At 37.9% G+C, this 26,435-nt stretch overlaps 2 protein-coding genes across 4 annotated transcripts in view; both read left to right on the top strand.

The window, feature by feature from the left end:
* The first annotated feature begins 936 nt into the window (after nucleotides 1–936).
* On the top strand, nucleotides 937–10,548 carry LOC107083260 (regulation of nuclear pre-mRNA domain-containing protein 1A-like). 2 transcript variants are annotated; one of them, XM_015372304.1, is made up of 8 exons: nucleotides 937–1,300; nucleotides 3,106–3,235; nucleotides 3,365–3,471; nucleotides 3,574–3,668; nucleotides 3,848–3,974; nucleotides 4,726–4,746; nucleotides 8,430–8,605; nucleotides 9,663–10,548. In XM_015372304.1, exons 1-8 carry the CDS (start codon nucleotides 1,150–1,152, stop codon nucleotides 9,759–9,761), a joined length of 906 nt encoding a protein of 301 aa, XP_015227790.1. In that variant the 5' UTR covers nucleotides 937–1,149; the 3' UTR covers nucleotides 9,762–10,548. The 2 variants fall into 2 exon arrangements, with proteins under 2 accessions (XP_015227790.1, XP_015227793.1); XM_015372307.1 differs by lacking the exon at nucleotides 4,726–4,746 and having other exon boundaries at nucleotides 940–1,300; nucleotides 9,663–10,543.
* Nucleotides 10,549–10,749: 201 nt separating this feature from the next.
* The window catches only part of LOC107083257, a 17,752-nt gene continuing 2,066 nt past the window's right edge, over nucleotides 10,750–26,435 (top strand). The window contains exons 1-11 of one of the 2 annotated variants that reach the window (XM_015372294.1): nucleotides 10,750–11,033; nucleotides 11,901–11,969; nucleotides 15,279–15,303; nucleotides 21,202–21,288; nucleotides 21,368–21,507; nucleotides 21,604–21,723; nucleotides 21,823–21,868; nucleotides 23,566–24,226; nucleotides 24,335–24,434; nucleotides 24,559–24,624; nucleotides 25,836–25,937. In XM_015372294.1, coding sequence (XP_015227780.1) covers nucleotides 10,977–11,033; nucleotides 11,901–11,969; nucleotides 15,279–15,303; nucleotides 21,202–21,288; nucleotides 21,368–21,507; nucleotides 21,604–21,723; nucleotides 21,823–21,868; nucleotides 23,566–24,226; nucleotides 24,335–24,434; nucleotides 24,559–24,624; nucleotides 25,836–25,937 — 1,473 coding nt within the window. In that variant the 5' untranslated portion in view covers nucleotides 10,750–10,976. The remainder of the gene's footprint in view (nucleotides 11,034–11,900; nucleotides 11,970–15,278; nucleotides 15,304–21,201; nucleotides 21,289–21,367; nucleotides 21,508–21,603; nucleotides 21,724–21,822; nucleotides 21,869–23,565; nucleotides 24,227–24,334; nucleotides 24,435–24,558; nucleotides 24,625–25,835; nucleotides 25,938–26,435) is intronic. The other variant, XM_015372295.1, reaches the window with a different exon arrangement.

The raw sequence follows: 26,435 nt of genomic DNA, 5'->3' as shown, positions 1-26,435 counted from the left end.
GAACAATCAGATCTCTGATATAAGATGGAGCTTGGCCATTTAAGGCTTTGTCAGCTGGATAACCGGATTATGTTATATTCCATGATGGAGATGCCCTATATATAAGTGTGCTAAAAGTGTGATTAGATCATGTAATATATATAAAGTCACTCACACATATGTAGACCTAAAACCCAAATTCAAATAGATTGCTTTCATATTAACTGCGTCATTAATTTTCGGAAAAAGAAAAATAGTTGAACACATCCTGTTTGTGCGACTCTGTAATCAGCACACGAAGGGGTGAGAGGAAATTAAATAGCAGACAAGATAGCTAAAAAGGCTTTAAGAAAGCAGAATATAGATCAGATTCTATTTGGGAAAAGGGAAAGGTAAATCAACAATTAAAAAGAAAAAAACAGAAATATGGCAAAAAAATATGGGATGAAGATTATATAGGTTTAAAAAAATCTGTAATTGTTAGAAATTATGGAGAAAGAAGCAGAAGGGAAGAGATCATTTATACTAGATTAAGAACTAGAGATATCTACTTTAATGAGTTTTTGTTTGTACTAGGGAAGAGAAATTATATATGTGAGGGTTGTGAAAGAAATGAAAATGTGGATCATGTTTCGATGGATTGCATTAAATATGCAACAAAGAAAGAGGATGAGGAAAGTAATTATGGAAAAAGGGAGAGAATGGAGTATTAAAGGAATTGTAGGGACAGATGGAGATAGGGAGGAAAATATGGTTATTAATAAAGCATTGTTTTTATTTTTACTTAACACAAAAATAGAATATAGTAGGTGGAACTATAGAGCTACACACTCATGTACAGTAGGTGGCGGTATGCACCTATAAGTTGTCTGCAATCCCCCAATCTAACAAAGAAGAAGAGACTCTGCAATTTCCTCTAGACTTGAACGCAACATCTAAGCAGAAAGCGGAAGCGTAGCTCCGCCCCCTTCGCGAAGACCTCGGAGCTCCAGCAAGAGGGCGGCGGTGGCTGGTTAGCATGAACAAATGCTCTCAGCTATCCACCGTTTGCTGTAGTATTTTTAAAAGGTGCCAATAATTAATGAGCTGATCGATTAGCCCGATACAGAGGAGGCCTTTCCGAGGAGCCTAAAGCTGCCTCCCGCAGTGCTTTCTACTCACCTGGTCGAGATGTCTGCTTTCTCCGAGGCGGCATTAGAGAAAAAACTATCCGAGCTTAGCAACTCTCAGCAAAGTGTGCAAACGCTGTCGCTCTGGCTCATCCACCACAGAAAACACTCGAAGACTATCGTCACTGTGTGGTTCAACGAACTGAAGAAAGGTAAAGTTGAAGTAAACAACTGCAACACTTTCCATGTGGCTGCAGGTTAGCTCAGGCTAACTCTAAACTGAACTAGTTTAGCTTAATTTAATTTTATTGTTAGGTTTGTTGCTTTCAACATGCTAACTTTCAATTGATCGTGCTAAAGCTAGTTAAGATAAGTTATTTGGAAAAATCCAGCAAACTTTTAGAAGACATCATGTTGGATATTAGTTTTCTAACCGAATATCAATTATTCCTAATTAACCATAATGAATATTTATATTTGGACCAGTTTTTTTCTTTAACTATATTATAGCAATAATAATAAAAATAATGTTTTTTTATGATTTGTTGATTGATATGATTAATGATACTAACAGATGTACGATTTTGGTAAAGATTTTTTTTGTTTTCAATAAAAACAAAATAAAATATTTATTAAATTATCACGTTTTAATGTGTTTTCTTAAATATTAAATAGAAGCTAATTGGGGTATGATATTTTAGCTACAAAATGTATTAAGTTTCCCTACTAGATCACTCTTTGGGATTTTGGTGGCACAAGTAATATTAATAATAAAGATAAATGATTATTGATAAAGAAGGAACACTTATAATTTTGTAAATAAATAACTAAATCTTATATTTTATTTTTTATCTTAGGAGACTCAAGGCAGGTAGTACCTGGAGAAATATCAACAGATTAAATTTTCCCTTAGGGTAAAAACTTGACATGATCATGCATTTTTTATTAAGTTAAGATGCAAAAGAAATATTATTAGAATACTGAATTAAGATGATAAACTATTTCAGAAACTTGATGTGAATGACCTCAAATAATATGTTTAAAGAAGATGAGGGTCTAATGCAGTTTGCTCCATCTGTTTCTATTACATGCTAAATCTGTATTTCAGCTATTTAACTAAGTCTCTATAAAGTTTAGTCATGGCAAAAGGATAATGTTTTTTTATTTTGTAAACTAAAAAGACTAAAGTGTTGTGGCCATGTTAGGAGCTGCTATTAATAGCGGACTTTTCTGTAGGGATCCCGTGCAGCGTCCTAATGATATCTCAGGTGGATTTTGTAGTTTCAGGTGGATCTGACAGACAGGGGAGGATAGAGCTGGTTTCTCTCCTTAGATTTATTCTCACCTCAGTTAGTCAAAACATCATTAGTCTTTAAATAGAAACACTTCTTGTTTTCATTTTACTCAAACAACCTTTTACAATTTCTTTTTTTACTAGTTTGAGTACTTTTTAAGTGTGACATGAAGGAAAACAACAAATAAAACCAAACGAAAGCGAAAAAATTGGCAAACAACTTTAGACCTAAATCTTACGATTTACAATTTGGTAAACCAGAAATAATACAAATATATTTTGATGTTTGATTCATATTTCTTTAAACTGGAACAAATTCTATTTGTAAGACTGATGATTCATATTTAGACTATACATCAAATTTAAGAGTAAGTTTTGATCATTACTAGCTCTTACTTTAATGATTTTGTAGCAGAAATATAATCGTTTTATTCCCAACTATTCAAAAATTGCTTATCGGTTTATTTCTATGGGTAAATATGCATACATATACTAAATATTTCATTTTATCTTCTACAGATGTTGCACTCCATTTTAATAAACTGTTGTTCTGGTTCTCATTTGAGTGAATCCACTTTGGAAAATGTAAAGCTTTAATGAGCCCTGATTTGATCAAGAAAATTATTACTGGCCTTCAGCTGGTGGATACTGTATGTTGGAAGCAGTGTTTGGTTTCTACGTCACATTCACTTGCTCCGTTCATGTTTTTACATCTTCATGCAGCTCAGGTATCCCGCAAGCTGACCTTCCTTTACTTGGCTAACGACGTCATTCAGAACAGTAAAAGAAAAGGACCGGAGTTCACCCAGGACTTTGCGCCGGTCATTGTGGAAGCTTTCAAACATGTGAACAGGTAAGGTTTGACTTTCCCAAATAAAACTGGCAGGCTTGGAAGTATAAATTGGCTCCTGGTTTGTCCAGTATTTGAATTATTTCCACCTACTGAATTGAAAGTTAATTTGTTTGCCATTTCTCTGTGCAGGGAGGGCGAGGAGGGCTGCAAGAAACAGCTGGGTCGGGTTCTATCCATCTGGCAGGAGAGAGCTGTGTATGAGAACAGCCTGCTGGAGCAGCTCTCTCAGGTGCTCTGTAAGTTCAGCTGCAACCCATAAACGCTCACAAACCTCTGAACTTTGTTTTATTTCTCATCCTGTTTTACAATTTTTCGTGTTTCTTACCTCAAATTTGCAGACGGGGAGAAGAAACCCAAAAAAAGATCTTATGAGGAGATCCACCCAGTCGATGAAGGCTTTGCCTCTCGTAGCTCCCCGTCTGATCCTCCACAGGTGACGTTGAAAAGAGCATCAATGAACAAAGGAAGCGGAAAATGCTAAATGCTTTCAGTAGTGTTTAATGTTTTATTTATGCTAACAAATATGTTTTATTGTTTCTTGTGTTTTGGCCTAAATATATAATAAGTTCATGTTCTGTTTTTGACCTGACTTTTATCCTCTTCTGCACACAGACAGCAGAGTTAATTCGAGCCCTGCAGGAGCTCGAGAACGCAGCCTCCAGCGACTTGGTCCTGCGTCAGCGCATCTCTGCTCTTCCTGCCGAGGTCCAGGACACGGCGCTCCTTCACAGGATCACAGGTAGTCAGGAAGACCCTTCAGGGAACAATATTTCTTTTTTTTGATCCTCTGCAGTTTTGGTAACAGAGACAACATATTTCCAAAAAACAAAGAATCTGGAAAATAAATTGGAATAACATTTATATCGATTTGGATTTGATCTTCAACCAAGCAGGAAAATAATCTATTTGTGCTCAAAGGTGGTAAATTAGTCCTGTCCCTTTAAGAAAGCACTCGACTTGTTTCACTCTGATATTTTGAAACCTCTCTAGAACCCTAAAGAATGGAGGGATCCTACCTATTACAGGTTTACATTCAAGAGCTCAACTTCTGCATTAATGAGTCAGAAAACAGTGAGGCTTCAGGACAGAATTACTCAGAAGCAGCTTATTGATGTCAAGGTAGCGGGGACCACAATTGAGGTGATAGATTAAGATCTTCAAATGTGTCTCTGCTCAGAAAGGCACATGTCACACTTAAAAGATTTAGAGGCTTGGTAAAAAAGTGTTCTAGTGAGATGAGATCAAAATTAGCCTTTTGGCATCAACTGGACGAGCCAATCTGGAGAAAGAAGGGCCCAAAGCTCCTCCCTTAAGTTAAGAGTAACACTGGAGACCTAACGTACATTTTTACCATAACATGTTTATCAATAGAGGACCAGGTGGATTCCTTCAGTTAAGACAAATTGTTTTATGCTTGTTATATACTTAATTGAGTTTTTCCAGGGAAACTGCTTTCTTTTTTATATATTTTATTTGTCTTCTTGGAGCAGCTGCAGAGATGCTAACCTCAGGTAAGGCAATATGTTGATAAATCATGTAGAACAAACTGCAAAAATATTCTGGTTGACATGCAAAATAATTTGTGTAGCTAAAACTGCTAACTTTGCCAGCAATTCTTAACAAATCCTCCTTATGGAACATGATGGTGAGAGCATCTGGCTGCAGGAGGGCTGCTGTTATTTATAAGAACGAAGGCTGAGAAGGGGGATGAAAGTGAAGAAAGGGCAGTCCTGTTCAGACATTCACCTTCCAGCAGTCTAAGCCAGTTAGGATGCAGTGGTTCAGACACGTTCACATCCGAGAATGTCAAAGTCCCAACATAAATCCAGCTCACTAGCAACAGCGAGATTTGGACATTAATATTCACAGGTTCTCACCATCCAGTCAGTCTGAGAGGAATGGGCAGAAAATTCAGCCTTAAGTTGTGGAGCCATAAAAGACCTAAAATTTAAAAATTCTGTGATATCAAGCTTTTTATGCCATCCAAATTCACCTCTATTCATGTGTATGATTAAATATTGCCTTTTGCACCATAAAGTATTAATTTATCACAGAATATAGCTTATTTTCCAGTCTTGTTTTTCCAATTTGAACAAAGACACTTTTTACTGTTTTCTGTGATGCTGCCCGAATCATTAAAATCACTAGGATGAGCTACGTGAAGCTGTTCGCATACCATTGAATAAACTTTTACAACAGTTTGAAATCAAACACAGCATCAGCAGTTAGACATCCGGCAGCGTAAATTTTATGCACACTTCACCTACGGCGAAGTAATGCTGTAACTTTTTAGCTAGCACAACATCACTTAAGAATAGAGCTTGATCAAAGTCTGATTAACTTACTGGTGTTTCCTGTCGATCACAGTGTGTTTTGTTCAAGGAATAAACAGGTGTTGAGTCTACTTTGGTACTGGCCAAGGTAAAGTGTGTTGGTTCAGAGCTCCCATCTATAACATTGCAGTGGGGGAAGAGGATAATGGACCTCACACCAACTCAGTGGGCCTCATGCAAGAAGCATTTGTTTTTAAATAATTCGTATGGGTAATTAAGGAGAAAATGTCACATTCACAATTTTTCTCCTGTGTCTCATCTTCTCTCAGCAATGAACAGTTTTTATGAGTGATCCAGTTTTTCACTAAATGGCTACATTTGATTTACTTGGAAGCAAGGGTCCATGTTATTATGAATGAAATGAATGAATTAAAATAATTTTATTTCAGACAATTTTTGACAAACAACAATAAATAAATCAACTTAAAAAAAAAATCAAACAACCAAATACACATAAAAAGTGACTGGTTAGTACTAAACTCAATTTCACCTGATTAATGGAAAATGTCTGAAAAGAGGTATGAAGAAGTAACATTTATTTTTCATCCCCCCCCTCCCTCCAATTGCACTTAAAGTAGATTAAGCAGAATGTTGTTGTTTTGTTGGTTGATGGCAACCTCACATTAATTATTTACATCATCAGGGTTTATACAGGATGGTAAAAGGTTGTACATTTTTCATCATCCCTTCAATATGTTGTGAATTTTCCACTGATGCTGACTTTTTTCCTTTGAAGTTTGTTTAATTTTAAAATCTGTATAAGAAGTTTAACTGTATAGTTGGATCTGAGGTGACTTTGATGGAATCAATTGGTTCTGCTGGCTTATTTGCTTTTCATAACATGTCATTTTGGACCTGCCTTATATGTTGAAACTAGTCATTTTGGGCCTGATCTGGGTAAATTGTATGTTTTCACAAATTTGGCTCACTATAAAACTTTATAACTCTATCTTAAAAATAAAACTGAAATATTTTAAGTTTATTAACTCAGACTATTGAGTTCAATAGAAAAAACCAATCATGTACATTTAATATTTTTGTTAAACTAGCGTGATATTAATATTTTGATGTTTCATTCTGTGAGCTGGACGTAAAAGTATAGTGGAGAATGTTCGTTTTACGGATGGATCATCAAAATAAGTTGTCCCCCTAATTGTCAATCATTCTAGTGATATGTTTACATAAGGCCGTCCTACGTGCTCGTCCACATTTTCATTTACCGGTGGTTAATCAGACATGGTGGAAAAATTGCATATCTTCTTTTAGAAAGTAAGCTTGTACGAACCATGCATACGGCAACTTCTAAACAGTTTGCAGTAGGAGAAATGGGCTTTTGCACACGCTTAATAGGCGTTCCTTCACGGGTACAGGGTCGTGCATGTGCTTTTTTTTTTTTCGAGAGGGCGGGTCTTTTAAAAAAAATTTGCAAACAAATCTCCACTATACCTTTAAGATATGTAAGATTCCCAGATTGAAAATGTATTTTTTAAATTTACATATCAATCGGACTTATGGAATATTCACTTTACTTTTTTCAAACACTGGCTAAAGCAGGTCATGCAAAATGACTGATAGGCTTTTTGCAAAGTGTGCAGAAAAACTAAATGTTTCTGTGAACAGTTTTGGCAAATTGCACAGAGTATATATGGTGTTACACATAGAAGCTCAAGTACAATTTTAAGTTGAGCTAAGGGCAGCAGACCTCTCTGACCCCAGATCAGTGCTGAGGTTTTCTTGTGCCTAAAAACTGCAGCCAAGCACCTCTCACACTTCTCAAGTGACGGTGTCAGGGAGCTGTTTCAAAACATCTTCACAAACACTTCCATAGTATTCTAAAGTAGGTGCAGGTGGAGGTCATAGCCAAGAAATATGATTGATTTTGTAGAGGTAGTAGCTTAAACAGTGGGTTTTCTGTATTAACCCTGATCATAATGTCGTTCCTCTTGCCTCCATCATTGACTATTGATTTTACTAGACATGTTTTTCACACAATTTCAGATAAAATAATTAAAATTTTGACGTCTAACAGTGCGGTGTAATTATGCATAGCTGCATTTCTCATGAGCATTTCTCCCTTATGGGACACTTTTTTTTTTACCAGGATCATTCATGATTATTTACACAAGAACGTACAATGTACAACAAAAGTAGGAAAATATTATGGCCCGTTGCGAGGGTGAAATCAGAGCAACTCCTGTTAGAGATGTGGGTGGAGCTGCCTGGTAGAAAACTATTGTTAAGGATTACTCAATCTGTGCAGAATCACCAAAAGTAACATAATAAGTTTTGAATCCCCAAAAGTTCATCTTGCAAGATATAGCCCATTTAAGTATTCGGGTGACAAAATGTGTAATCATTTACAGTGAGGAAGATAAGTATTTCAAAACCCTGCTATTTTGCTAATTCTCCCACTTAGAAGTTATGTAGGGATCTGAAATTGTCATCGTAGGTGCATGTCCACTGTGAGAGACATGATCTAAAAAAAAGTTCCAGAAATCTCAATACAGGATTTTTAAAAACTATTTATTTTTCAGTTACAGCTGCAAATAAGTATTTGAACACCTGAGAAAATAAATGTTAATATTTGTTACAGTAGCCTTTTTTGCAATTCCAGAAGTCAAACATTTCTTGTAGTTTTTCCACCAGGTTTGCACTCAATGCAGGAGGGATTTTGGCCCATTCCTCCACACAGATCTGTGGCTGAGAAATATGGAGTTGTATATCCAGAATAAATCCTAATGTTGTTGCCAAATTGTAAACTAAATATGGCTTAGTGACCTTATTCTAATGTGTAGCGTTAAGCTCTGCACTTTGCAACATTTCAAAGCGAGTTTTGCCCTCTTTTTTTCTTTTTGTTTCAGACAAGGAATCGGGCGAGCGGCTGTCCAGGATGGTGGAAGAAGCCTGTATGCTCCTAGCCGACTACAGCGGTCGCTTGGCCGCTGAGATCGATGACAGGAGGCAGCTTACCCGAACGCTGACGGCCTTCCTGCAGAGCCAGAAGGATGGCTTGGCCCAGAACGAGCAGAAACTTGAAGTGCGTACATCACTCCTGTTTTTCTTTACTAGTATTTCACTCTTCTGTCCGAATCACATTTTATCATACTCTTGTTCAGTTATAGGGTTCATTTGTATTATTAGTGAGATTAAAGTTGGTTTCACATCTGAAGGGAAACTTGAGTTTCAATTAATTCCTCAAATGAAGTGTCCAACTGTTAAGAAATGATTTCAGGTTACTTCTTTTAGTCCAATTCACAGGTTCTAAATTCCTCCTATGGTAAGTATTTACACTCCGTGATCTCTCACAAAACAAAAAACAAAATTGTTTTCCAGTAACCGTGCTTCTTTTTGTTATGACAGCGGCGTGCAGCTTTTATCCACAGGAATCCAGGAGGAAAAAGTATATCGCATGTTTTCACTAAAATGTTTAATAAAAATGAAAATAAAAGACTGAAAAGTTTGCGTGCTTTTATTTGGCTCTGTGGCTTGGTAATCATAATTAACTTACCCACTACAGCAGAAGAATTTCCAGTTTTACTTATTAGACAGCTAAAAAAAAGCAAATTCATTTTGGGTAATGGATAAAAAAAAAAAAAAATACTTTTTAAAAATATTTTTTGACTGAGGTGCATTAAAAAGTTTCCCCCCTGTATTGCAACCATGTTATTTAATCCAATGCTAGTTACAGCAGCAGGCCAGTTTTAATATACAAATCTTCAAATTAACTTTAACTTTAATGTGTAAAAAATGCAACATTTGAATAAGAGTAGTTGATCCAAGGCAATACAGCAGAATTAAATGATACTTTTTGAATACCAATGCAATTTAAAGATGATATTAAGTCTCAAGGGCATGTATTTATAAACATACTGACGTATGGTATTTTTGTAATAAATTAAACTTTAAAGTGTTTTCTTCAGAATTCATATTCAGCGCACGTGTTTTTGTATATAAATATTAAATATCCGTTTGATGCAGATTGTAGTATTTGTGGTGATAAAGGGCTTTAATGAAGCTCGAACTAAGTCAAATAATATATATATATATATTTTTAACACAGCTTCTAATTTATCTTTTGTTGGGAAACTTTTCAGGAGTACAAGAGGAAACTGATGAGGGTGTCTCAGGTCCGAAAAGAGCTGCGATTGCGTCTCAGTAATCTTTCAGAAGGACGCCGCAACTCCTCCAAATGACGGCCCACTCACCGCCTCAGCAAACCTTTCATGTGAACAAAGCATCTGTTCTTGCCGATCTCCACTGGACTATTTATTTGTGTCTCTTGAGCCCAAGTGTCTACATCTCCATGTCCAAACTCGGCTTTTTAATTTAAGGATAAGTTACGATTGTATGGCAGGACTTTCATGTGTTTACCCCTGCAGTCTGACTTTAACAGCTTTAAAGTGTTGGGATTTGATGTTTTGCACCAGAGTGTGATGATCCATGTGTCCCAGTATTTGGATTTATTTGCTAATATGCCTTTTATTTTTTTTTCCACACTTGCGTGTATGAAGCTTTTTGTTAGAGATCACTATGGCAGTCACTCAAGCTGGAATCACTAATTTTATAAAGTGTATGGATGGAAGAAAAAAAAGTATATTTTAGGATTCTCAGAAAACGTAGAAATCTGAGTTTTGTGAAGCAAATCATGTCTGTTGATGCTTTTCATAAAGCCTTTTTGTGAATGGACTGTGTGAGATCTTTGCTCAATGTAAACACATTAGTTTGTAAATATTGAAGAAATCATAACTGTTTATGATTTGCTTTTAACAACCAGATCAAATGCAAGTAGCTTGGGTATATATTTTACCTGTAGTGTTACACATTATGTGAAGAAGTGTGTTTTCTTGTTTACTGTGATGCTTTTTAGTTTCAAACAAATGCGTCATGCAGTGAAGAAAAGGGAAGCAGTTCTCTGAGCTACACTAAAAACAGTTTTGTGTCCCTTTAAAGCAAATGCTTCGTGATACAAAATATAATAAACATAAAAAAAACGTATAAAGTCCTGAAGTAAGAGATTTTCAGTGTGTTGTCTATTGACCCATTGAAGTTCGACCAGAAGGGGGCGTAGTCCTCCTTTCAGAACATTTTTTTTCCTGCGTGTACGTTTGTTTTCTTCATCGGGGCTTCTTTTTTTATTTTCGGAACGCTTGATTCAAATAATCCCGCCCCTTTGGAGCTTTCGAAGAGGCTGCACTAACACCCAGGAAGTAGCCTGAATTATGAAGCGTTTCGTTTTTCCACATCCATTGTAACATGTTTTCAGAGCATCTTATATTGTTAAATTAGTACTAACAGCCTCAAATTGGCGCGCAATCTTTTGCAACATTGCAGAAAAACATAGCAAGGCTGAATTGCTTTCAGGTAAACAGTTGCTAAGCTAATAAATATCTCGTTAGTGATCGTTAAAAATGATGGATCACCTGGAAACACCATACGAAGAGGACGATGGTTTTATTGAATGCACGGTGAGTTAACCACTGCAGCAGCGACTGAGCATGAAGCCTGGAAATGAAGTGAAAGCGATCATGCAACATGGTTCATAAGGTTAGCTTCGCCAGGCTAGCGTTAGCCTACAAGGCAGGCATGACAATTATGCGGCTTGCAAATATAAAACTGTATAGACTGTGGGTTATGTTGCTTAAATAGATTTAATTGTGCGTATCCGAGATGTGGCAAAGATAAAATTAAGTTGTACATTTCTAAATTTGATTGTATACCGTGATTATAGCTAGCCATCGTTTAGTTTTAGCATTTAGCATTCTGTTTATGTCTGGAAATTGATACCTTTTTTTCCCCCCAAGATAGCCTGAGTTAAAATGCAATGTTCTTTTTTGTCTGCTTCTTTTGAATGCCAGACATAAAAAAAAAAGTAATTCTATCTATCTATCTATCTATCTATCTATCTATCTATCTATCTATCTATCTATCTATCTAGTTCTTTTATTCTGAAGGGTTGGGGACAGAGTAGGATTTTTATTACAATATTAAATTTATTTTTGTTTTGTTTTTTTAACTGAGAGAAGATGGGTGTTAAAAACAATATAGCTGCCTCCTGTGAGGGCATCATTGGAAATAAAATGAATAATAGAAATAAAAATGCACAAGCCTCTTTTTGATCATTTTAATCATTTTGATCCCTTTTGAAACAGGACTCCTTAATTAGAAAACTCTTCCAATTTTTTGTATAGCACTGTAATTAAAATGAATCTCTGATGGTAAACAAACCTGTTATAAGTTAACCACAAATTGCCTTTTACTCTAAAAAAATATGATGTTTGTGTTTTAATGAATGATGTCCAACCTGACTCAGACTTCACCTCTGTTTAAAACAGGTCTGTGAAAAGTCCTTAAAAGGTAACAGCCTCTACAAGATACACCTGACCTCTCCGGGGCATTTAAAGGTAAACATATTGCAAATTTTTTTTTCTTCCCTCAAATACAGATGATTAGCAATCATTTATTTAGTCAGTTTTAGAATTTTAGTTCTGAGCAATGAAAATAGCTTCATAAAAAGGTTAAATATTTAGGTTCCTTAAATTATACTTGTTGGATCCAATTCTTGCTCAAACTACACAAATAAAAATAGTTGTTTTATTTAACTGAAAAGCAGATTTGTATATACCTATGTTGTTACATTATCACATGAAGAAAAATATGGAGCTTGAAGACTGAAAGAAATGGTGGGACTTTTTGTGGAAACAAGCAAGAAAAACTTTTCCAATACGCTTAAGATTTTTGTGTGTTTAATCATTCTTAATGGACCACCAAGTCAGCCATTTCTCCTTTTTTCCACTCGCTTGGTATAAAATACGTTGGTTTGCTCACAAACTCTGAGGTGGAAACTTGAGAAGATGGATTCCTGCTTGATCCGGACTACCCAGCTTCCTCTGTAGCTGCTGCTCTGCTTCACGTTGTGATTGCTACACCGAATATATTCATTCTTGAGGAAAGTTTCAACCAGCTCAGAGTAAGACTTCGTCTCACATGTCTATTGTCAGCACCTCTTATAAAAAAGAACCTTGCAAGTTTTCTTTTCCACAAGCCCTGAAGATATTACATGCATTCATTTAGGTAAGTATTGGAAGTTTACACCTAAGATACGTTTTATTTCTTTGGGAGGATCTGTCCTGATCTGCAACATTCACTCCAGCAGCAGTCCCCTTTTGTTTGAATTATACATCCATTCGTCCGGCTTTCACTTTTCTGATGCTGGGATTATTGAGGTAATCCTAAACTATCCTATACAGCCAGTGCATTCTCGGAACCATATATGTGGGAACAACACCAGTAGTTCCCAAACTTTTCTGGTTCTGGTTCTCAAAATAACTGAAAATGGAAAAAAAAAAAGAAATATTATCGTCAATCTATTCTCAAAGTTGGGTTGGGAGCTGGGTCTATGCTAATAATGACTCTCACCTTGATGTTTTAGCATGGATGTATATCTGTGGGTGTGAAGGAATCAGTCTTCCAACCTGTGTAGGCGTACTGTGAAATTACCACATCGAACGTGACGTGCTGACATGGATGCAGCTATAAGCACAGCTCTATCAGCCAAGCTAACAAATCTCCTCGCTCAGTGGATAACCTCAAAAGGCCAGCCCATCAGCATGGGGCTTAAGCTTGTTCTCCAGGCGGCCACAGGTGACCCATCTTAAAGAGTACCTGCCAGGCGGTCTATCATAAGGAGAAAACATGACCATTACGCCATGGAAAAAGCCGCTAAAGATCAGAAGTTGATTGAGGCGACGAGTGCGTCAGAGGACATCTATAATTGGAAGTGGGACACTATTTTGAGTGAAATACAGTAACAAACGAGCAAAAAAAAAAAAATGTATAACTTTGTAAAAAATTTAAAATAAGAAGACAAAATTACTTGTGATAAGTAAATCTTTTCATTTAAATTCTCGAGGTAGCACACACACATCATGAATGCCTTTGGCAGAATTCAAATGAGCGATATTATTCTAGATTAATTCCAAGATTACAGTGAGATTAATCTAGATTTAAAAAAAAAATCAATCTATGCCCACCACTAATATATATATATATATATATATATATATATATATATATATATATATATATATATATATATATATATATATATATATATAAATAATATAACATCTAGGCATGGATTTTTGTTTTGTCTTGTAATTTTAATAATCTTTATATATATATGAAGATTTATTGTTATGAATTCTTCTTTTTATATATATGAGTGGATTTTTTTTTTTTTAGCACTGTCTCAGTACCGTACCATTCATGAGAACACCTCAGGGCAGGAGCCCAACTTTCAGAACCACCACATAAAAAAGATGATGGAAATTACCTTTGAATCACACATATATATATATATATATATATATATATATAATATGTCATTAGCTTTTGCCATTTTCCCTCTCATCAGTCATCTTTAAAGCCCCATGATGGGATATTACCTGGGCAATATACATTCTGGTAAATTTGTTAGCTTTTCTTATAGGTCTGAAAGACCGTTGGGTTTTTGAGAAAAACTGCAGTACATCTTCAGTTCATCAGGTGGCGATAATAACATGAGAATACACATTTAGTTTGCACTTCAAATCATCTTAAAACTAATTGTTGTGAAAGATAAATGAAAGGAAAATTACTGCTTTACTGGTGGATGTTACAGCAGCATTAAGAGGGGAGACCTGACTCCAATATCCAGCAGAGCCAGCAGCCTGACTGCTCTGTAAACTCTGAAAGTAGACTCCAACCTAGGCTAATTGTTGATAAACTTACTAAACATGATTTTTTTTTAAATAGGACTTTTTCTTTTCATTCAAAAAGATCTTTGAACTTCTTCTTGGAACAAGTAAAGGTATAAAAACAATGTTGGCAAACAAATCTTCACTGTCGCTGCTGATGGCTCAGTGCAGGACATCCAGATGAACACAACCTCTCCTGACATTCCAGGGGAAAGTTTTAGAAGACCCTTCTCTGACAGAGCACTGAGGAGACTGACCTTTCTCAGGTAAATGTGCATCAAACAGTTTCACAGGAATAAATAAAAAATCTGGCTTCTGAAAGGCAGTGGAAACAGTGACCTGCCATCATCTTCAGTCTCATTTCTGGCTGCAGTAATTGCTTTGGACTTTACTTCTGCTGCATTTGATGTTGTTGGAACTTTGTCGTTCACTTGATTGTCACAGGAGATTAAATCGTTTTCGATTTAATCTTCTGTGATCCTTCCTTTTCACGAAGGATCTCCGTACACTTCTACCTGGACATTTAACTAGTAAGTATAAAAGTGGACATTTTTGGCTAAGTGGAGCTTTTAAAATAAACAAGAAACTCACAGCTTTCTCAGGTTGGTTGGTATAAAAGTTAAAGGTTCCAGAGTACCATCAGGATCAGTTTGCTGAAGAACTCGTGTACACATACCTGCTTCATTTATGTGATGTGCCCACAAAGCTGATTTGACCTGAGCATGTGGGGTTGCATAGATCTGCAGACCTTCTGCAAAATGACTGCAACAAATACAGGTCAGGTGAGTAAAGATGGGTTCTATATAACTGGGTATGATGAAAATACTTCTCTCTGGTAAGCATGATTATGAAATATGTTTGTTTTCTCTGATCTAACAATTTCTCTGCCTTTTTTTTTTGTGAAAAGCTGGAGTTATGTTCTTTGTTCAGCATCCGTTCATTTAATATCTACTGTTCTCCTTTTATCCCTGGCAGAAAGAGGATGCCCTTGTTGCTGAGGGTAAGTGGGCCTCATTTTTAAACGATCAATCCACCCAAAAAAGATTTGATTTGGAGCATCAGTCTGTTTTTGTTTCTTTCCAAATAAAAAGCCTGCAGCAGCAAACTAAATGTCCACCTTTTCCACTGTGTGCAAAAAATAAACATTGATAAACATCAGACTATTTCAAAAAGTAACAGTGATGTTTAAGCTCTGTGTGCACAACTATTGGGCAACTATTATTAAGTAAAAATGTTATTCAACTCGTTGAAAAATTTATGGCAAAAAATAATTGATTAATATGAATCATTTTAAAAACAGCCACAGCCTTTACATTCTGTGTCTGTCAATTTTCATGAGATGTTGACGATTCACTTTTTTTGAAACCACAGTCTCCAAGACTGTTCAGAAGTGTTTTCTACTTTTTGTGTACAGTCATGGCCAAATGTTTTGAGAATGATTCAAATTTTAATATTTACAAAGTTTACTGCTTCAGTTTTTATAACGGCAATTTGCATATACTCCAGAATGTTATAAAAAGTGATCAGCGTAACAGCAATTAATTGCAAAGTCAATATTTGCCTAGAAAATTAACTTTATCCCCCAAAACACATTTCAACGTCACTGCAGCCCTGCCTTAAAAGGACCAGCTAACATCGTTTCAGTGATTGCTCCATTAACACAGGTGTGGGTGGTGATGAGGACAGGGCTGGAGATCAATCTGTCATGACTAAGTAAGAATGACACCTCTGGACACTTTAAAAAGAGGCTGGTGCTTTGCATCATTGTTTCTCTTCTGTGAACCATGGTTATCTCTAAAGAAACACGTGTAGTCATGATTGCACTGCACAAAAATGGCCTAACAGGAAAGAGAATTGCAGCTAGAAAGATTGCACCTCAGTCAACAATCTATCGCATCATCAAGAACTTCAAGGAGAGAGGTTCCATTGTTGCCAGAAAGGCCCCAGGGCGCCCAAGAAAGACCAGCAAGCGCCAGGACTGTCTCTTAAAATTGTTTCAGCTGCAGGATAGGGCTACCAGCAGTGCAGAGCTTGCTCAGGAATGGCAGCAGGCAGGTGTGAGTGCATCTGCACGCACTGTGAGGCGGAGACTCTTGGAGCAAGGCCTGGTCTCAAGGAGGGCAGCAAAGAAGCCACTTCTCTCCAGAAAAAAAAAATCAGGGACAGACTGATATTCTGCAAAAGGTACAGAGAGTGGACTACTGAGGACTGGGGTAAAGTCATTTTCTCTGATGAATCCCCTTTCCGATTGTTTGGGACATCTGGAAAACAGCTTGTTCAGAGAAGAGGAGGTAAGCGCTACCACCAGTCTCGTCTCATGCCAACTGTAAAGCATCCTGAAACCATTCATGTGTGGGGTTGCTTCTCAGCCAAGGGAGTCGGCTCTCTCACAGTCTTACCTAAAAACACAGCCATGAATAAAGAATGGTACCAGAATGTCCTCCGAGAGCAACTTCTCCCAGCCGTCCAAATGCAGTTTGGTGATGAACAATGCCCTTTCCAGCCTGATGGAGCACCTTGCCATAAAGCAAAGGTGATATCTAACTGGCTCAGGGAACAAAACATAGAGATTTTGGGTCCATGGCCTGGAAACTCTGATCTTAATCCCATTGAAAACGTGTGGTCAATCATCAAGAGACGGGTGGACAAACGAAAACCTAGGAATTCTAGGACAAAATGCAAGCATTGATTGTGCTAGAATGGACTGCTATCAGTCAGGATTTGGTCCAGAAGTTGATTGAGAGCATGCCAGGGAGAATTGCAGAGGTCCTGAAGAAGAGGGGTCAACACTGCAAATATTGACTTGCTGCATTAACTCATTCTGTCATTGAAAGATTTTGTTACTCATAATAAGATTGCAATTGTATTTCTGTATGTGATGACAACATCTGACGTACACACATAAAAACCAGATGGCAACAGATCATATGAAAATGTAATATTTGTGTAATTCTCAATACTTTCGGTCATGACTGTAGGTCCCATCTGCAGCCAGCCAGTCATTATTCTTTCACCTTGAAGGATTTTCCTAACTAGCCACTTTCTACAGTACTTTGATGGATGCGATGGAGCGCCATGATGCAGAAAGTTCATGGGTTTCTTCATTGAGACTTTTTTTTTTGCCTTACTGCTTGAAGAAAGTATTCTAAAATCTGCCTGTAGGTTCGGGGATTATGATTCCTTTAACCCTAAAAAGGTTGATCTCACACATCTTGAATGATGACCGCTGATAGCAGTGCTTTATCTACTCTGCTGGTATCTTAGCGTTTTATTTATATAGCGCCAATTCAGAACACATCATCTCAAGGCACTTTACAATCAACCAGATCATTGAGTCTAATTGATTCAAAGTTTTCTATCAAAGGAAAACCAGTTGATTGCATCGACTCATTGACTCGAAGGCAATCCCTCACACTTGTGGATCTTGTCTATCCGGTCCATCTGATCATATCAGTTCATGATCTGTCTTCAGATGTTTCACCATTTATTCTTCAGTGGTGGTTAAGTTTCCACCTTCAATACCTCAGCCCTGTCTCTAAGCACTGAACATCTGGTACTTCTGGGCATCCCAGGTAGGTTGTGGATTTGAAATTCATCTTCACTCAAGAAGAATGCGATTCTAGTTACTTCACGTTTGGTTCTTAAATCTATGGAAGTTCATTTGTTTTCTTAAATTTGTTCCTCAGTATGTTTCTCCAACCTTTTTTGCATCAAAATATTCTCTCCGATCACTCCCGATGTCTGAGTAATTTTAAGATATATTTTTTTTCCCAGCAGAGATTTTGTTGAGCTATTTTTGACATTTCAAAGTTTTTTACATTTTTGTTTTGGTCCATCTTGCCTAAAGAGTAGACATTGACTATTACCTATGCACAATGTGATATAGGGGGCATTAGACCAAATCTTATCCAAGTACGTTATATGTATGAAAATGATCACGTTTTGCCTAATAGTTGTGCACACAGGGTCCAGGTTTATGGTTTCGTAGGATGAAATGCCATAAACGCATTTTATTGAAATCACTGGTTGGTTTTATTCCCCAGAACACTTGGTAAGCATTGTAAGCAGCGACTCTGCGCTCCCATTCAGGATCTGCTGCGGCTCCTAAAGAAGCACTGATTGATCCGCAGGCTTTCCGTTTATTTTCAGTGGTGTGATTACAAGTAACATTTATTGACTCGACATTGGCTGGTTTTAGAAAACTCTTTCAGCTCCCGTTCTCGGGAATGTAAAAATAAGCAAAGGTGTGCAACAACACCATTATGTTCAAAACTAAAGATGTTTTGTTCCACACCTAACCCATGCCATGCTGCCTTTAGTTTTGCAAGTTTGTGAGAAATCTCATTTAAACAGATGGTTTGCTGAATTGCTCCAAAGAGCTTTAGATGTTGTTTTTTTTTTTTTTTATAATCTCAGCTCTTTATTGGAATATAATGGAAAGACTTTAAGCTGTATAAAGGGTCAGAGGCAAAATTTTCCAACAGTTTTGTAACGCTAACTTTTAAAAGCCAACTAAGAGTCAGCAGGGAAGTTTGAGGGATGGTTTCCCACACAGATAATTTAGCTTGTTTTCTTGTTTGTTTTTGTTTTGGACAGTAGGCTGACAGGAAAGGGGGTATGAGAGCGGGGGGGAGACATGCGGCAAAGGACCACAGGCCGGATCGAACCCGGACTAAGGCCTCCGTACGTGGGTTGTGTGTGCTAACCACTGCACCACAAAAGCACGCCCACATTTTTTTTCAATCTATTGTCTGTGTTATTGGTATTGTGGGTCTCCATGTTTATAGTAGAGCAATGGTGTATGGGCTGGTTAGCTAGATGAGCTATCACACCTTTTTTTTTTTACCATCCAGCAACAAGGGTCCCCTCATCTGATTATGAAAGACTGAAACAAACGACCTGATGAAAATGAAGATCATAAAGAAAATGAGCCAACATTAGTTCAAGACGGATCTGGATTGGATGGATAAAAGAGCTTCTCTGCAGTGTCAGAGCCTGAAACTGGATGGTGGCTTAAGGATTCATATGGCCGTGCCCTGTGGCTGAGTTGGTTAGACGTGATGGTAACAGCTGATTCAACTGAAGCTGTCGTCTGCCAAGAAATTAGTATATAAATGGACATCTGCTGCTCTTTCCGCATCATGTGACTAGCTGGAACTTGAAAAGATTTTCTGCAGAGCAACAGTCTATCCATTGTCTCAGTTAAGGTCTCAGAATGAATGTTCAAGGGGGGAAATCCACACTTCCTCTTGATAATTCATGTTTTGACTTTTCCACGGGGTCTGGGGCGAGAAGCCCGGACCACCTCATCTAAGCTGCCTCTCCAAACATAACCACCACTCCCAGCTGTCGCCAAACATACAAAAAACATGCTGAGATGAAAGTCAGCTCCTCAAAGTCTGAGGTAAAAGTATTTAACCAAAGAAGAAGAGCTTCCTGTAGAGGATGAGATCGTAACTGTTGGAGTATTAATCTGCCTTCCATTCCCCTAACTGGAAAGTCAGCGTGACGTGATCTCCTTGGTGATAGTGTTGTAGTTTCCTGCTTGTGGGCCTTAGTGTTCTTCACCCGCTGTGTGCGAATGTGGGCCCTAATCCCTCAATCACTATATAAAGCGTCTTGCACTTAGTTAACTGATCATTAGGACAAGCCATCACTACTTTTCGCTCCCCGTTGACCACATGACACGTTGGTGCCTCCATTTTTGTTCTCTCTCAACCCCCCAAAAATCCCATGGTGCTTTGCGAGGAGAGCCATTGCAAAGCATGCTGGGATATATCTGACCATCGATGTACACTATTTTTCAAGGTACTTGGATGAAAAGTTTGAGAGCTCTACTATTTCATACACTGGACATTCGGTCATTCTTACAGAATGGTATAACACCTGTATAGTGCTCTGTAGGGGTTGGGGTGACCGTTCGGACACAGTCAACAATCTTTTAAAGGGTGAAAAGTAGCGGGTGCCTAAATGTCACATAAAATGGAAAGAATTCCTAAAAACTGTAAAAGTAAGAGTTTTATTACTGTTGCGAGTAGCGGGCCTTCCGAATGCTGAGGTCAGGTGTTTCCCTGACGTTCCAATTCATAATTCTGACTTTCGGAGGCGTTCCAGTGGAAATTTCCTAGGTTGGTATTTCCAACTTATGACTTGAATTGGAATGCACCTTTATTTAGGTGTGATGCTGTGCGTCATGGGCTTACAGAATGGTGCTTCATATACAGCGGCATTGGCATGACTCTAGTGTGTTATGACAAACAGACCAGAGCTAAAATCTCTCAATTTCTCAGTCCACTAAACATTCTGGCTCTAAACTGCGTCTCATAAAATGTGGATCCAAATCATGTGTACAGATGCCTGGATGGGAACAGCTGACATAAATAATATAAACATCTTCCACAGAAGGGATACTACACCCCTGAACAAAAAAATCAATGCCTTCTTCATCGCTCTGTTCAAACATTGGTAAAAAAACACGGAGGATGTCCAGAAAATGTGATTTAAGCCATGTGCACGTTCGTCGACCTGCACCATGCGTAGGAGGGTGTCCAGTTTGTTGAATTGAAAGAACATCCCTAGATGAGCATTTTTATCATATAGAAATGTTCCAAAGAAAGCTATGAGGGTTGTTCAATTAACCAAACCCATCATCTAAGTTAATATGTGGGCAGGTCGTTCACAAAAACCCCAACTAAAATGAAACAACATTTCATTATAACAGCTCTAGTCTGCTTAAACCAGATGGCTATGATGCCTCCTAGAAGTACACCCCTATGTTGGGTTTCTCTGCTGAGGTTTGAGCTGTAATTGTAGTAGATCTAAAAAAAAAAGCTAAATTTCTAACCTATTTGTCCTCTTGCGTTGTCCTTCTACTAACCGTTTGTGTTTGGGTTCTCAGGGAAGGCTGTCCGAGAACACATCGTACCAAAGTTCAGGGACATCTTACACTACCTGGAGTACCTGAATCTTGATGAGCCGATAATTGGTAAATACCACGGCACAGATTTTTCCTCTTATTGTGGGGATTGTATATAAAGTATGTACTTTTAATGCTTTTATCTTAGGCTTGAATTTTTTGGAGGAAGTTGTGAACCATGATCCGCAGTTTGGTGCCAGATACGTCTGCAAGCTGTGCAGTCAGACAACCAACCTTGCAGAAATGGTCTGCCATGTGATTGGTCGTAAACACCGACAAAAATATGTGGTAAAGTGTTGGGAAAAAAAAAAAAAAAAAAGCAAAAACTCTTGATTATCTCTTCTGCTTTTTATCTACATATTAACAAATCCTTTGCTTTCATAGGAGTTAAAACGTCCGGACTTGGTGACGTGGGACGGTAACACCATAAATACCCAAGGAGGAAAGATCATGCGAGCCAAAGCAGAGATAATAGAGAGACAGAACGGACGAGGGATGCCGGAAGTCAGACATACACAAAAACTGATATGTTGAAAATACTCTAAAGATTTAATTTTTTCCTCATATTTTGTAACTTTACTTTTGTTCGCATACTTGTTTCAGCTATTGTTGAGAAAGGGGGTGGAAGGAAGACTGAACATCTCCAGAGGTACAGTAAAATCTTCCTGCAAATTAGTTGTTTTGAAGATGAGATTTTTCAGTTTTATATTGATCAACAACTCAGTTTATAGTTGTCAGTTGCATGAAGAGGTACTTCTCTCAATAACAAAGTTCTCAGTATTAATACAGTTTGGTCTGTTGAATGAATTGCGTAAAATTGCAACTCTCAGTAAAATCAAGGTTTGTCAAGGCTTTCCCATTTTCTCTGTGAAGATAAACAGTCCCTAAGTCCCTAAAGAAAACTAGAATACAGAGAATTTGTTCTAACAAATATTTTCAAACTAATCATAAATAATTTGAGAAATATTTTAAACTAATGTGGAGTAGCCTACAATCAAAGCTTATTGATACTGCTACTCCAGCTGCTTTAGGAAATTTTCTTAAACCTAGAACCTTTCCTAAACCTAAAAATTTTACTATTTTCAAATTACATTTAAAGAAAATTTCTTTCGGTTTCTGCATTTGATTAGAAAATAACCACAAATAAACATGAGTTTAATTTATTAACTCATGTTTTTTTTTCCAAAGCTGATCCTCCTCCTCTGTTGAATATAGACATATTTTTATTATTATTAACCAATCAAAATATTGGTTAAATAAAATCATCCTTTGTGTAAATTTCAAAACTCTTCAGTTGTTAAGTTTAATTTTTCATAGCATTCTAATTTCTAACATGTTGTTACACGGCTTAGATTGACATATTTTATATATATATATACACACACACACACACACACACACACACATTACAGACCAAAAGTTTGGGCACACCTTCTCATTCAAAGAGTTGTCTTCATTTTCATGACTATGAAAATTGAAGATTCACACTGAAGGCATCAAAACTATGAACACATGTGGAATTTAATACTTAAAGAAGTATGCAGCAACTGAAAATCTGTCTTATATTCTAGGTTCTTTAAAGTAGCAACCTTTTGTTTTGATTACTGCTTTGCACACACTTGGCATTCTCTTGATGAGCTTCAAGAGGTAGTCACCTGAAATGGTCCTCCAATAGTCTTGAAGGACTTCCCAGAGATGCTTAGCACTTGTTCGCCCTTTTACCTTCACTCTGCAGTCCAGCTCACCCCAAACCATCTCGATTGGGTTCAGGTCTGGTGATTGTGGACGCCAGGTCATCTGGCACAGCCCCCTATCACTCTCCTTGGTCAAATAGCCCTTACACAGCCTGTAGGTGTGTTTGGGGTCATTGTCCTGTTGACAAATGAATGATGGTCCAACTAAGCGCAAACCGGATGGAATAGCATGCAGCTGCATGATGCTGTGGAAGCCATGCTGGTTCAGTATGCCTTCAATTTTGTATAAATCCTAAACAGTGTCACCAGCAAAGCATCTCCACAACATCACTTTTCCTCCTCCATGCTTCACGGTGGGAACCAGGCCTGTAGAGTCCATCTGTTCACCTTTTCTGCGTCGCACAAAGACACGATGGTTGGAAGCAAAGATCCTTTGAACACATTTTATAAGCTGCAGGCCACTTGTTGGTCTCAGCTTTGGGCATCCAAACTGAAATGTGGAAATATAACTCGTTTATTTATGTTTGCTTATTCTTGTTTCCCCTAAAGACATTTGAACGTTAAAACTAAAACAATGTGCTTCTATTTGATAGGACTTTACATTATTGTTCATAGATAATTGTCCATTAAAAATTCTATTTATTTTTTACAGTTCAACCGAGACAGAGACCTGATAGGCTGCAGACCGGCCCTCAGAGATCCTTTCCAGATGTACCCCCACTCTTACCTGAATTAAAGGACTTTCGCAGAAAGAGGGAAGATTACGATTTAAGGAACACAACACCTTGTTCCCTTGATTACCCACCTGAAGCTTCATCCCTTAAGAGACCCTACCCAGAACGAGATCCTCTAGAGCAGTTCTACTCCGATGAAGTTCGGCGTGGACAAGTTCGTTCTCAAGAATACCAGCCCTCACCGCAAATGTCACACACAGAAGAGGGCAATCGGCGATGGTCTCTGGAGAGAGAGTCTGGGGGATATGACCGTATGAGAAGACTAGGGTCAAGTGAACCAGAAGCCAAGATGAGAAACTTATCTGCTACCTTCGAAGGCGATCTATCCCGTGAGCCTTTGTTTGACATATTTAAAGATTATCATCATGAGAGGAAGGACCCATATCTAAAGGATGCATTTGACAGAGGGAGAGCTGCTCCAGCTCAGACACTTGGAGAAGTTCCCAGTACCATCTCTAATATACCAGAGCCGTTCAGGCGCTTCCTAAAAGGCAGCGCCGGAGATGAGGAAGGACAGCGCAGACGAAAAAGCCGTTTCTCTGATGCCACTCCAGAGGAAGTAAATATGGCAAAGGACATGTGAGTGTAAAGAATAGATAGATGGATTTTTCAGGAAACCCTCTCCCTAACACCTATTTTTTGATCTTTGGTTGGACCAAATGTTTATATCGTTAAATCTGCTTTAAGGTACAGAGATGACTATGGACGTTCCTACACTCAAACTGGTGTAGATCTTCGACCAGTTGATGCACAAGGGAGACCAGACATCCCCTATGGAGAATCACAGGTTGGCTAATTCTTAAAATGGTGTCAATTTTTTTTTAAGATTCTTAAAGTCAAGATCCAAGATTTAATGAAATTAGGCTATTTTACCACTGTTGTGATCTCATGTTGATGCTTTTGTTTTAAAGCCTCCACATGTTCGAGAAGGCTACAGCCGAGGAGGCTCTGAAAAGACGAGCATCTTTGAGATTCTGGTACGACTGTTCACACTTTGAACATTTTAACTGTCTGAGTTATTGTATGTACTGTATATTCAAGTCAGTTTAGTTTATATAGTGGTAATTCACAACACACGTCTTCTCAAGGCCCTTTACAGAGACAATTCAACCAGATCATACAGTCAAATTGATTCAAAGTTTTCTATCTAAGGAAAACCAGCTGATTGCATCAATTCATTGACTCAAAGGCAAGCCCTCACTCCAAACATACTTATAGCGACAGTGGAGAGAAAAAACTCACTTTTAACAGGAATAAACCTCCAGCAGAACCAGACTTAGTGTGAGCGGCCATCTGCCAAGACCGACTGGGGTTCAAGGAGACAGAAGCAGACATACAGAAAGTAGCAAAGATATGAAGTAACCAGCTCCAAAGGCGGCCTCGTACAGGAAACACACAGCCAAGCAGATGAGCACCAACCTGCTCCCACGTCAGAGGACGAAGTGAGCACATCCAGCCAGTCACAGTCAGGGAAACAGGACTACACTGAAAAATAGGCCGAGCTCAAATATCTACAAACAAAGGTGTTGATGGGAGCAGCACAGCTGATATTTCTCTCCAGGATGGAGTCACAGCCAAACAGGAAGAGACCAGATGAAGCTATTATGAGAAAAAGCAGAGAGAACAGAACGTTAGAGATTGAACTAACAAAATCTTTAGAGTGGGAGAATAGAGATAGAATGGAGCAGAATGATGAAAAAGGACTCCCTATTTCCTCCAGCAGTCTAAGCCTATAGCAGCATAAATATCCTGAGCCACTCTAACTATAAGCTTGATCAAAAAGGAAAGTTTTAAGCCTACCCTTAAAAGCAGACAGGGCGTCTGCCTCACTGACTAAAACTGGTAGTTGGTTCCACAGCAGAGGAGCCTGATAACCAGAAGATCTGCCTACAATTCTACTTTTAGAAATTCTAGGAACCACTAGTAAACCTGCAGATTGAGAGCGAAGAGCTCTGTTGGGGACATAAGGAACAATCAGATCTCTGATTTAAGATGGAGCTTGGCCATTTAAGGCTTTATATGTGAGAAGGAGGATTTTAAATACTATTCTGGATTTAACGGGAAGTCAATGAAGAGAAGCCAGGATAGGACAGATGTGATCTTTCTTTTTAATTTTCATCAGAACTCTGGATATGGCTGGGAAATAGGTGCTAAATACATGCTTCTCTGAAATCCTTTTTTCTTACAGGAAAAATTTGAAATTGAGAATGCAGAAGAAGCAGAGTTTCTAAAGAGCAAACTATCGAGCCTTCTGGAAGAATTTAAGGCCAGAAAGATGGAGAAAGCTGCGGTATGCTTTTACATTATAAAAAAATCCCACATTTTGTTCATTTTTTATCCATCAGCTGTTTCTCCATCCATCTTTATTTATCAATCTGCTCATCCTTTGTCACAATTCATCCATTGGTCTGTCTCTCCTTTTATCTCTTCATTCCTTATGTTCATTCCTCCCAACTTAGGCCATACTGTCATTATTCCTCCATCTACATATCAAGTCAGTCTGTCCATAATCCATCTATCATTAGTTTATCCAAATGTGTCGATCTGTCTGTTTTTGTTTCCATCCATCTTTCCTACAACCACCCATTCTTCTTTTGCTCCTTTGTTATTCTGTGTGCTTTTGTAAGCTTGATATTCAAACTCTAATCAGTGTGGAAATATGTGCAATGAATTCAGGGGGAACTTGAGAAATGTATATCGTATGAAGGGGATAATAAAGGACTTAAAGGAATAGTACACCCAAAACATGATTAGCCTTCATTTTCTACTCACCCCCATGCTGAACAAC

Source organism: Cyprinodon variegatus, unplaced genomic scaffold (genome assembly GCF_000732505.1).
Source record: "Cyprinodon variegatus isolate N-32 unplaced genomic scaffold, C_variegatus-1.0 Scaffold71, whole genome shotgun sequence".
Classification (NCBI taxonomy): domain Eukaryota; kingdom Metazoa; phylum Chordata; class Actinopteri; order Cyprinodontiformes; family Cyprinodontidae; genus Cyprinodon; species Cyprinodon variegatus.
The sequence above is the reverse complement of the archived record's forward strand: the minus strand, read 5'-3'. Positions and strand labels throughout refer to the sequence as shown.

Coding starts and splice junctions, on each gene's coding strand:
- LOC107083260 (XM_015372304.1), top strand. CDS start 1,150: ATGTCTGCTTTCTCCGAGGCGGCATTAGAGAAAAAACTATCCGAGCTT. Junction 3,236..3,364: donor GCTTTCAAACATGTGAACAG/GTAAGGTTTGAC, acceptor TTCTCTGTGCAG/GGAGGGCGAGGAGGGCTGCA. Junction 3,975..4,725: donor GCTCCTTCACAGGATCACAG/GTAGTCAGGAAG, acceptor TTCTTGGAGCAG/CTGCAGAGATGCTAACCTCA.